At 39.3% G+C, this 12967-nt stretch overlaps 1 protein-coding gene across 10 annotated transcripts in view; it reads left to right on the top strand.

The window, feature by feature from the left end:
• Sytl2 (synaptotagmin like 2) overlaps nucleotides 1-12967 on the top strand; it is a 105936-nt gene that overhangs the window by 80057 nt on the left and 12912 nt on the right. For 5 of the 10 annotated variants that reach the window (XM_028873442.2, XM_037197463.1, XM_037197456.1 and 2 more), the window contains 6 exons: nucleotides 57-158; nucleotides 2506-2559; nucleotides 3762-3809; nucleotides 7197-7291; nucleotides 10094-10213; nucleotides 11474-11643. In XM_028873442.2, coding sequence (XP_028729275.1) covers nucleotides 57-158; nucleotides 2506-2559; nucleotides 3762-3809; nucleotides 7197-7291; nucleotides 10094-10213; nucleotides 11474-11643 — 589 coding nt within the window. Of the gene's footprint in view, nucleotides 1-56; nucleotides 159-828; nucleotides 2560-3761; nucleotides 3810-7196; nucleotides 7292-10093; nucleotides 10214-11473; nucleotides 11644-12967 lie in introns of those variants that run through there. The other 5 variants (XM_037197466.1, XM_037197477.1, XM_037197460.1 and 2 more) reach the window with 3 other exon arrangements.

The following is a 12967-nucleotide window of genomic DNA, read 5'->3' as shown; positions in this document are numbered from 1 at the left end:
GTCCTCTGGTTCTGCTTTTGTGGTGTGCAGTATTCATAAGTTTTGTCTTGTAACAGGCTCAGAAGAAGAACACAGTCCTGTTTTGAAAACTTTGGAAAGGAGTGCTGCTAGGAAAATGCCTTCCAAAAGTCTAGAAGACATTTCATCAGATTCATCAAGTGAGGATAAAGTTTGCCCCGCTGTTCATGCTTCACCTAAGCTTCCAAACGCTCGTGTGCTCTCTGTGGCCTCACTGCACGCTGGCATGCACCGAAGCCCCCAGTGCGGGTGTTACCACAGCCAACTAGACTATGCTTTCCCAAGTGTGCTCAGGCAGCTTGCCCTTAAGTGTCTGAAACTTTGCTTTTAAAATAACTCACGACATTTAATTATGAGAAAACTAGATGTCCTTGAGTTATGACATCCCAGTGTGAGTGTTTAAAAATACCCAGGAGATGGCATGGTTGAAAAAGTACTTGAGATGCAAGCGTGAGTGCTGTAGTTCATATTTCCAGGACCTATGTAAGAGCGGGGTGGGAATGGCAGCAGGTCTGTAATCCCAGCAATGGATAGGGAGAGACAGAGCATCCCTAGGGCAAGCGCACTGTTAATATTCTTCTTAGCTAGACTAGCCAAATCAGTGAGCTCCAAGTTCAGTGAAACATCACACCTCAATGCATAAAGTGGAGACTGACCAAGGAAGAAACCCATCTCAACCTCTGGCCTCCACAAGCATGTGCACACCTTAGGTACAAACCTACACACATATGCATATGTGAATATGCACACACACACACACACACAATTTTCAATAAAAATACAAGTACAGTGAGTTTTAAAGAATTGTGGTAGCTAATAATGCTAGTGAAATTTGTATTAGTTGTTAGCATCTATTGAATATCCAAAAGCTGTCTAAGAATTTTTCACGAGCACCTGCCCATGAGAGGCGAATTGCATCTTCATATAATAGCTGAGGAAAATGGAATTGAAGAGGTAAAATACCTTGCTTAGTATTACATAGTAGACCTGAGGCTCAAAATAGACGATTGTCCACAGTATTTACAAAGTGTCCATATTATACACGACAGTGTTGGGTACCTAATACATTTTCCCATAGTGTGAATTTGAATTAATCCTTGACTTCAAGAACTTTTCTTTCTCTTTTAATCACTTCTTTCCTACTCACGCACTTCTTTTGGCACTGGCCACAGACTAACATGAAGTGATACATCAGGTACTGTTTTCGCACAGGCCGCTGCTTACCTGAAGAGGGCATGGCTTCAGATGTGGCAGAAGGTACATTGGGACCCATGTGCCAGACTAGTGGATTTACAAGCCATGGCCTCTGGAGTTTTGCTCCTACTCTTTTGAAGCAATGATCTGTCCTGGGATTGCAGATGGCCATGAGAAAATTTATTAAATAGAAGTTAACCACTGCCAAACTCAAACAATTGCGGGCATTGTCAGACTTAGAATAAGTTTTAGGTAGTCACAATGTAAGATTTTAAACAAAAATCGGGGTTTAAATAGAAAGAAGGGGAAAAGAGCTCCTTCCCCAAAGCAATTCACAAACTTCAGAGATTCCCAAGGCATGGAAGACAATATTCCCAATTCAGATTGCAGCTGTAACCCTTCCAAAGATCTTGGAATTTCAGGCTTGGAAGGGACCCTGAAGGTCACTCATTTCAACCTCTCTCAGTAGCAGAATTCCCTCTAAAGCCTCCTCAACAGGTGGCCAACCCCATATCCGCCTGAATGCTTCCAGAAAAGGCTAGTCTAGTCCTTTGTTGGGCAGCTCTGATTGTCCTTCCTTATGTTGGTGATGGGCACTGAGGGAAAAAGAAGAAAAAGGCAACAATTGTCCTATTTAATAACAAAACAAAACAAAACAAAACCCCTCTTGTCTGAGAAGTATAGGGTTATTTCCATGGCGCAGCTTTAAAGTCCTCAGGAATGTGTAGGGTTAAAAAAAAAAAAAAGTCAGCTGACGGTATTCCTGCACTCTCTCTTCCAAATACCGATACCCACTCTCACACTAGCCTGCCAAGATTCCACTTAGCAGCTGGTCCCCAGTTCCATCTCTTCAGTTGGCTTCCCAGGCAAGCCTCCCAGAGGCATATGCAAACGATGATGCACATACACAAATATTTGTTAATGACCATAGGTTTGGGAAGGTGTTAGCCTGGCCAGAGTCTCACCCTCTGCAGAAGGCTAGAGAGGCTGCGTCCCCCTGCTGTCAGCGGATTGCTTGCTCTGAGCTAACCCTCTAACCCATGGGAGTCAGTGCATAGCCGTTTGCTGATGTGAGCCGCGTCGGGCTGGAATGGAAGCGCCTGCTAAGACGCTGGCTCAAGTAGCCAATGTAAAGACAAAGTATTTGGGGGAAGACATCTTGGTTGCACCTCTCACTGCATCTTGACTAATTGCTTCCAACTCCCAACTCCGGGAGCTCCCAGGGACAATCTCATTGTTCTCTTCTCGTCAAGGGCCAGTCACATTAACCATTTGTTAATTTTTCCTGAACAGATCAAGCAAAAGTAGATAAGCTGCCGGAAGAATTAGTACGTAGTGCTGAAGATGGTAAATATCTTTATGTATTTGCATGCCTGCTTGGGTATTGAGTTCTGGGGTGATTTGGGCAGTCACCGGGATGCAGCTGTTGGATAAATAGAAGAACGTCATTTTCCAGTATGTATCGGATAGTGTCTAAGTTATAAAAGCATTCTGACTTGGTACATTTAATACTGCCTATATTCTTAAGGTTTCTGCTGGTGATAACATGAGGATCTCATCAAAGACACTAGGAAAGCAAGGGTTTCTATAAATAGGAAATTATATTTCTGTGAGTATGAGCTAATTTGTGTTACTCTGACTTGTAGAAGAACTCTCTGAAGGCAGAAAAGAGTAGAGCGAGATCCTGTGTTAAATTGTTCTTGCATTTGATTCTCAAATCTCAGCAGTTAGATCTTTCTGGGTACAACTTATAGTCTTAATCAAAGGAAAGGGTCTCAGGACTAAAGTAGGAAAACCTGCCAATGATTATATAAACGAATATAGAATGAGGGTGAGATGAATTGATTTCAAATATTACAGAGCCAGAAGGTCTTGAAGCATGTCAATGGGTTATGTATTACTTTTTTTTTTTTTTTAAATAAAATTAACTATGTAATAGAGCCTTGGTGAGGGAAAGGTAGAACCAAATCTGATTTTTGCAGTTCAGCACTTGGGCAAATGAATGATTTATATTTGCTGACGGTTGTTAATTTTTGTAAGCTGCTTTTGCTATAATCATAAAAATGTGTACTTAAATTATGCAAAATGCACCACTTTGCTTCTTGGAGGTAATCTTTTTTTACATTCGTGTATAGTTTCCTTGGTTTGTACTTACAACCACCTTGTTGAAGCAAATAAGAAAATGATTTTAGTCTTTATTTTGAAGATTTAAGAAAAGAACTCAGAGAAATAAGGTGACCTTTCTACAGCCGTGGAGCACGTCAGTCAGTGAGAGAGCAGGGTGCGTCAACTCAGATGCTCCTGGTTTGTGTTCCTTCCATGTCCATGCTGTGGTTCAGTGTCTTATGGGAAAGAGAACTCAGGTCTCCCTCCTCCCTCTGCTGCAGCTTAGAGGTTTAATTGAACAGGAGACTGGGTCACGACAAACTGAGAACCTGCTGATGAATTCGACAATTTCAGTTGTGAAACTAGCATTGGAATTTTACTTTCCTGTCTGTTTAATACCTAATTGAAATGGTATTTATTCTCAATGTTACTCTTCTGGGTAGATCAAAAAGCAGACCAGGAGCCAGATACAAATGAATGTGTACCAGGAAGTGAGTAGCAGGACATTTCTCATAAATGACTAAATGTTTCATTCTAAATAACATTGAATGTGCTAATGAACTAATCCATTAATACCACAGCACTTATTATTACTGTATTTCTGAAGCTTGCAAAAAAAAAAAAAAGAAGGAAAAAAACTATTTCATTCTGATGAGGGCTTATTAAGCACAGTTTACTACTGACTATACCAAAGGAATATATTTTCATCAAGGGAGAGTTATATAACTTGTTTACATACATTGTTATTGATGTTATTGACTTCTCTTCTCTGTTCTTTGAATTTTTGCTAAAAATCAAATAGGCACATTTTTATTGCAGTTCACTTGTATGTTGCATTATGGTTATGCATATCAGTTCTCTGTAAATTTTTAACAGCAATTTATCACTTACTAGGATCCCCCAAAAGAACTGTGCTTTGACAATTCATAGATAGTATAGTCGGATATATCTTCCTACATATCTATATAAGTAAAATTTCTTGTGTTCAGCATTTAAATTATGAGATTCAAAACTGGCTTCCAATAGTAAATATTCTCCCTAAAAACAATGAACATTTGAATCTAGACAAAATAAATGTATACTTTTGCTACTCATACCCATCAGCTAATTTATGTCCACTAGAAGACAAAGGTAATGTTTGTTCCCAGTTTTCAGTATCAAGATTATCTACACAGATATGACCACCGTCTTAAGGGTATAATCTGTATTTAAAGTGGTTCTCTGGGGCCTGATAAAGCATGACTGTTAGCTCCCCTCTTTCACAAATGCAGACACTAGAGGTCTGAAGCCAGTGCTACCCAGGGCTGCTCTCAGGTCCACAGCGTTCAGTATAATAACCCCCCAACAGCCTTTGCATAAGCTAATGGGCCTCCCGAGGAGAGCAGCTTAGTGAAGGAGCCAGGGTGATGGAGAAACAAAGTGCTGATGCTGGGAGCCACTCACATCAGCTTGAAATCCGAGACTGCTCAGGAGGTCTTCCTGCCAAGGATGAAGGCACTGAGCTTTGGCACATGACTTGACAAATTCTTAAGAGCTACCTAGGAAAGAAGGCAGTTCAGGCCTGGCTCTGTGAGTATGCTGCTCTGTCTGTCTGCTGCCCAAAGATGTTTATGGATAAAGAGACTTTTCCTGTTGCTTTTGAACTGGGATGTACTCAAGTTTGGGCATCTGATTTTACCTTGCTATGTTTGTTTAACATTTTGTTTGAGGCATGAAAACAAAACGTAGACAGACATATGCATCTATAGCTCTGATTTCATTCATAGCCTAATAGACCGATTATGTGCTGTTACTATAGATAAATTAATTTTTTTAGCAATTTAAAAAAATTGGTTCTGTCTTTTCATTAGTAAATAATATATTCTTATCATAAGACAAAATGAAATGTACGATTAAAAATAAATAACTGAAGTTCATGAATATGAAACTGATTACATTTGGGTGATGGGTGTCATTGAATTTGACCTATTTACGTCATCCAACAACATACTTTGTTGCAATGATGCAACAAAAAGGCTTTTAAAACTTTATTGAACCATAGGACATGACCTAATCTTGAGTTGTTTCCACTGTAACTCACTCAAAAGTACACACACACACACACACACACACACACACACAAACTCATGTATACACACATACACAGATACGCAAATACAGATGTGCATATACAAACACACACATTTGCACATTCACCCACATACTTCTATAATTCCCTGGGTGATGATAAAGTAGGTATTCTAATTAGACACAGTGAATGGATTTGGTGTATGTATTTACCTTTGTGAGCCTCAGACTAGGTGAGAACTGATATAGAATAAGCATAAATTTAATATATGTGGTTCAATTTTGTTTTTCCTTCATTAGATTTGTTTCAACTAAAGATGAGATTAGCTAATTTGTTTAAGGCTGAATTTGTGCCTTTTGAGTTATGAAGAGAAATGCAATTTGATTTGTATCTATTTCCTAATAACAATTTTAATAATAAAGCCAAATTAATATATTTGTATTGTGTTCAAGACATAATTTGAAGTGATGTATCAGAAATACTGGTGTTTTAAAAAATACTTATACAGCACTTAATGTACACCAGGCAGTATAAAATGCCTTGAAATATAAACTCTCTCATTGTAAGAGCTATTACTCGCCATAATAAAAGTTTACACATTGTGATTCATATACAAAAGAAGAAAATAGTTTTCTATCTAGAGATATGCAAATTAGGATTCAAGCTTACCCTCTGATTGGGCCTTCTTTACATATATTTATCATATCAGAAAGAAGTCATGGGCTATATTTTCTTAGTCAGTTACAGTGTATTAACTTGAACTATTTAAACCAGGCCTTGGTATATAATGAAAATTCTTTGAGCCAAATGGTATCTAAACATATTTTTAATGACTTTTTTTTTCTTTGAGACAGTGTCTCTCTTTATGTAGCCCTGGCTAGCCTGAAACTTGCCATGTAGGTCATGCTGGCATTGAATTCACAGAAATCTGCCTGCTGCTGAATCCAAAGAACTGAGATTAAAGGCATGAGTTTACCACACTTGGCTAAAATAATTCATTTTAAAATTGTAGTCTCTCATAATTCTGAGTGAGGACCACCATTAGGTCCATGGTATCACATGTGTATCAAACACACACACACACACACACACACACACACACACACACACACACACACACACCAGATCAGGAATTTTTATGAACACTAAATAAACAAACAATGATTTTAGACGTTCCATAGCCAAGGATCCTTACTGTTGAATTGTGAACAAAAATCCTTACTGTCCAAATGAAATAGTTTTTCAGCCTGCAGCATGTTATAAATGTCATGGATCTGGTTGGTGCGGAGCGGGGAGATGAACCAATACATGACAGCACTTAGAATTCAAAGCTCTGATGTGGAAAAAAAAAAGCAAAACCAATTTGCATTGACAGGGAGGGGTCTTTTTGAGACCATGGTCTTTCTCATTTTGTATCTCAGACTGGCCTGCACCTCACTATGTAGCCCAGGATGGCTTCAAACCTACAACAGTCCTCTTGCCTCAGCCTTTCCTGTTGCTGGGGATATAGGCCTGAGCTACCATGTCTGATAAATAATATAATTCAAGACCAACACGAGTTGAATAAGAACTAGTGGGCGCCCCCCCATTAGTTTTCATTTGGTATTTGGTTCAACTCCCTTTTAGTTCTCTCCGTATGTGACTTATACAAACTGCATGTCACTTACCTCATGACCCTATGCATGCAAACTACTATATCTTTAACATTTATACAAAACAGCATTCATAAATGAAAGCAAAGTGTGTTTGCGACTTGTGCCTAATGTCTGGTGGTTGTGAAGAGTTTTGAAATCCAAATGCTGCTCTTTAGTTTCCACAGCACCTTCACTACCCGATAATCGGCTTTCCCACCCTGACCAACTCAAAAGGATGAGCAAGTCTGTGCCAGCATTTCTTCAAGATGAGGCAAGTTCATGTCTAGACCTTTGGGGAAACGGATGCCAATAGGTGATTCCTCTCTGCCACCCTTGGGCTGTCTGGACCCGACTGTGGCCTAGACCAAAGAAGTCAGTGGGGCTGGCCCTTGCCTCCCTAGTCAATGGAAGCAGTGTTGCTGATCCAGGAACAGTGCAAGGCATGTCTCCTTTCACTCCAACAGTAGTTATTTTGGCCAGTGAAGTCAGATTGTATAGATTTGGGAATGTGAAACTTTCGTTTCAGAGTAGGTACAAAATAAGAAATCTGGGGAGAAATGTGTTACATAATTTAATTATTCATCTGTAGCTAAGAGTTGGTTTGTAAAAGCTTGGCCTAGGATGTATGACTACTTCCAAAGCACTTGTTAAGATAATAAGGTAATAATGATACAAACTTTCAAGAGGATCTTACAGGCTCCATGAACTTTTCACTTATTATTTTATCTAATTCTTCAATGACCATGGTAAGCGTCATCATTATCCCCAAATATTACCGTGAAAAAATAAAGCCTATGCAGTTAAAGTCTAATCACACAGCCAGACTGTGGACTGGAATCCAGATCTGACGCCCATGCGGGTAACCACTCTGCCTGACCATGTAAGGGTATGGCTGTGCACTTCAGTTCAAGTCAGAGTATGCACCAGGCACTTAATGCTCCAGTTTGGTTCCCAACACCCAGTTCCTACTACACAGTAGATCTGAGACTTTGCCTGAGGTCTTTTGACTCAGTAAGATTCCAGTTTCTTGCTGTCACATGATTAGGGGCCTGTGGTCTGTGGTAAGATATTTCCAGTTCTGGCTATGAAGCTAAATTATTGTATTATTACCAGGAACAAAAAAAATTCTTTGGTTTCAGTGAGTCTGGTTTTTGAGTATCTACTCTATGAGCTTATTCAGACTGAGTGAGCTAATGCAGAGAAAATACATAACATGATGCCTGGAACACAGTGACCACGTCGTAAAGGTTAGCATCTGTGATTCAGGTTTTGCCCTGGTTTCTGAAGGGGAAATGAAAGGCTTCATACTCAAGCCAATTCTCTTAGAACACCAGATGTGAGCAAAATTCTGAGTGAGATGTAAGTAACACCCTACTTCCATCCTGTATGTCCTTCTGTCCATTAGGAACTTTGAGTGAACTGCACCTGCAAATATTTGGTCCCTGTAGATGTTTAAGAGCCCCATACTACAGTTTGGAATAAAAATTACTCATCGGGGGAGGGGGCACTCAACCATTATCTGGAAGCCTGCCAGCATAAACTCCACACAATTTCTGTGGTTTTATACTTTTGGAGATCTGCTCTGGTCTTGGGGGTGGGGGTAGGTCATAGGAATGAAACATATAATTTGAGAGGTGAATTATGCCAGTTTTTTTTTTTTTTTAAAGTTTCTCCTTCAGTTTTAACCTGCTGTCTCAGCCCTTAACAAGGACAGTTGGTTTTGTGTATCAAAGATGCTGGAATTAAACTGTATCACTTTACCTTTCAAAGCACGTAGGGTTGAACTGGATATTAAAGGATTCAGAGATGAAATCAGCCCTTGCTCCTTTCTCAGCTGTCCCTTTGAAACTTAGTCACATCTGCTGAGTGCTAGCTATGTGAAAAATGCTGTTTCAGGTCTACATCTTCCAGCCCATCCTCCCAATAACTTACTAATGATCTGACGTGCTAGGTAGAATATACAATGTGTTCTAAGAGAGTGGACTGGATTGTTTAGTGTGCGGGATGGGAATGTAACATTAGAGATATTTAAAAGGTATGGAATTTTTAAATCCTTAAGACAAGGTTGTTTTCTTTTCCATGAAAGTCATTAATTTTTTTCCTTAACCCCCTCATTAATCTGCATTATAATTGGTACCCATGATGTTGATGTGTAATTGCATGGTCCTGGAATATGCTGGCATGAACTAACTACTCTTCCATAACTTAGGAGCCACTGCGCTGCTCCACATAGCCTATAACTCCCAAATAAAATTGTTATGAATAATGAACTTTATTAGAAAACATCTAACAAACTTTAAGTATAAACACAGTTGAATTTGTTGTTGCTGGTTTTCTTCCTTGTCCCAGGTAGATGTTCCTTGGGACATATTTAAAATAAGTATCATATCGCTCTTTAACTTTGAAAGAAACATGTTGAAATCTAGTGAATGGGTAATTTACCATACTTTCCTAAAGCAACAGGAGGTTAAGTACAACAGCACTATAGGGTCACGTCAGGGGTGCTTGACATTAAAAAAATATAAACTTTAATTGAAACAGGTCAGACTAGTTTTTATTGTTCCTAGTTTAGTAGTATCTTAAGTAAAACATTCTGATTTTTAAGAAGTCCAAAGATTAAAATAATAACAGTGGAAAGAATTAAGTATGGTACTTTGTGCTTTAATAGGATTTCATCTATGTTTCATTTTATGATACATATATATACATATATATGCACACATATATATATTCTCTAAGAAATGTATTTTAAGAGTGACAAGAAAGCTCACTGTAGTGCTGTTTTCTGTAGCTCCTGAGGGTCACACTGTGGCAAAAAGATCATTACATCATTCTCTTAGCTAAGCACTGCCCCCCTTGTGTGAGGTCCACGGTAGACTACCACTCCATTCTGAATCCCCAGCAATTAGCCCTAGCATCCGTTGCCTTTGGGAAAAGCCATAGATCAGTGTGTAACACGATATCATCCTTGCCTGAACATAGATGCTAACTTCGACTCATTCCGAACTTAAAATATGCTGCCCTCGACTCGCTCCGGATTTGAACACTGTGTATGTGATGTGATGTTTTGTAGAGTGACGGCAGAGAAACAGATACAGCATCAGAGAGCAGTTACCAGCTCAGGAGATGCAAGAAGAGCCCGAGCTCATTAACCAATCTTAGCAGCTCCTCTGGCATGACGTCCTTGTCCTCTGTATGTAAATGACGGCTCCGTGTTAATCTCTCTGCTGCTCTAAACCTTGCTCTTGTGCCCCTGCTCACTGTAAAGTCATCTCCTGTCTCAGCTCTAAAACTCAAAGTTGGTTTTTTATAATTTGCCATTAGCTTCTGGCTAGCTATATCTTCCTTTTCTCATAGCATAAGGGGTTTCGTGTACATTATAAACTGAAAAAAAAAAACCTTTTTGATATGCTTTAAAATTCTAAATTGGCAACAAGGTAAACCACTCAATTTTCTGTGCAACAAACGGAGTAACTGTAGATTCTGCTTGTCTCAGATCAGACATGACTTTACACACTGCTTACAAGCATAGAGTTGTGCCTATCCTTTAAATAAGCCTATTGAAGCGTACACTGAGTCACCTGAAGAATGGGAGAGTAATTCTTTGCCTTCTGGAAGGATCTGGAACAGGGTGTTAAATGGAAATCTCCTGAAGCACAGTTGTTCAGATTTGATGAAAGTGACCGTGATTATATGGAACTTTCCCCGTAACTTGAGGTAGCTCTGTGTGCATGTAGTATATGCATGGAAATACACATATGAAATGGCATTGCCAAATATTAAGTATTTTCTACTAGCCATACACATTCATATAGCTTAGCAGATATACTAGACAAAAGACACAGTGCTGACATTCTTACTAGTCTTGTATTTCTGGAGCCCTTAAAAATCTGTTTAAATTGATTTTTTTTTCCTGATAATCTATGTATACCTTTGGGAAGGCTTTAAATTCCCCTCATCAGTCATCCATAGTCTCCTACCCTTCCTGAAGTCTAAAAGTGCATGGCTCAGCAAGCAGTTGCCTAGATTCAGAGGACGAGAGACATGGTAAACTTCCTTTTTATAGTGCCATCGAATTTTAAACAATGTGTCGCTGTGGTTTGTGTGCCTGGATTCCCTCACATCCTTTTTCCTTAGCACTTTAAAACACTAAGCATGGCTAACAGTGAATGCCACCTAGCATAAAACCACCCTGTTTTGAAATGAACTAGCATCTGAAAAACTGCGTTGCACTATTGTCTGCCATTGAGGAACAAGTTAGAAAATATCTTAGTCATAGATATCATGTCCAATTGTCTGTGTTGGCATTACCTTATGCCATATTAAATTAACTGCTTTTATGTGCAAGCTAGAAAAGCAATGCTAAGCAGGGGCTTGACTATGTCTGAGATTCTTGCGCTGGGGTGTCAGGAATGGGACGCGGGCAAACACTGCCTGTTTCTGATGCACCCAGGTGAGCGGCAGTGTGATGAGCGTTTACAGTGGAGACTTCGGCAACCTAGAAGTGAAAGGAAGTGTTCAGTTTGCAATCGACTACGTGGAGTCCCTTAAAGAGCTGCATGTTTTTGTGGCCCAGTGTAAGGACCTAGCAGCAGCAGATGTTAAAAAACAGCGTTCAGACCCGTAAGTACAGACCTGGGAGGGCTCACCCATTTTCTCTTAGTTCTCAGTTAATCTGTGGGAATCAAGGAGTCAAGCAATCACAGGGCAGGTCTGTGTGGGATTGTGTTTAAAGGGGTGTTTGGAAAGTTGGAGTAGGGGATGCTATTGCACTTACTTTATAAATCCATATGCCAAACATTAAGTTATTAAAAAAAAAATACAGAGAAGCACCAAATGTTTCAGTTTGGGTGCTTTGAAGGGGGATCACCTTGTCCTGTTTATTCATTTTCCAGACAAGGAGACAAGGATTAGAGACAAGTAGTCCACAGACATGGATTCAGAAAGCAGCAAAATCTAGAACAAAACCAGAACCCTGCTCCCTCTAACAGACTTTCAAAACTTTTCTAAAATTAGAGGCACAAGGAACAGACTTCATAATGTTCCTTGTTGTGAAAACACTCAAGACTTACTAATAAGGTAGTTTCCATATTTAAATGATGTCCTACAAAGCCAGGTGTGGTGGTGCACATCTGTAATCCCAACACTCGGGAGGCTGAAGCTAGAGGATGGCGAACTGGAAGCAAGCTTCGGCTAGATAGGGAGATCTCTGTCTCAAAGTGAAGGAACAATAAATGAAGTTAAGTCTTACGTAGGAACCTCATGAAGAATTGCTAAGTCACCTTTTAAATCATGTGTATGGTTGTACTTTAGTTTACTTGAGGGTTAGTTTTACATTTTTCACTTAGCCTTTGAAGAAGTCTGATTTGTGACCATTGCTCTGGGTCAATCTGGGTTTCTTTTTTATTAATTTTTATTTTATTTTTTTAAAGAGCAATGTACTATTATATTAAAAAATACAGTGGATAATCATAAGCATTCCAAATACAACTTACTAAAAGTTAGAAGGTGTTTGTAGACATCAAATTGTTAAGCATTCCTTTTTTTAAGTTTATTTTTACTTTTAACTTTTTGTTTCTGAGTGTTTTGCTTGTATGTATATGTGTGTACCAAATGAGTGCCTTGATGCCTGCCAAGGCCAAAAGAGGGTATCTGATCCACTAAAGTTAAAAACGGTTGTGAACTGCCATGGGGGCACTGGGAACCAACCCAAATCCTCTGTGAGAACGCAAGTGCTCTTTACCACTGGGCCATTTCTCCAGCCTGTTTCTTCTTTTTAAAAATAATTTTGATTTATTCTTTGACAATTTCCTATAATGTATTTTTATCTCATTCTCCCTTCCCATCCCCCACCCCTTGTTCCTTCCCCACTCTCCCTGGAACCTTAGTTTATTCCAACACGCTCCTTTCACTTACATGTATTTCTTAAAAAAAAACAAAAACAAAA

Source organism: Peromyscus leucopus, chromosome 1, assembly GCF_004664715.2.
Source record: "Peromyscus leucopus breed LL Stock chromosome 1, UCI_PerLeu_2.1, whole genome shotgun sequence".
In the NCBI taxonomy this organism is placed as follows: Eukaryota; Metazoa; Chordata; class Mammalia; order Rodentia; family Cricetidae; genus Peromyscus; species Peromyscus leucopus.
The sequence above is the reverse complement of the archived record's forward strand: the minus strand, read 5'-3'. Positions and strand labels throughout refer to the sequence as shown.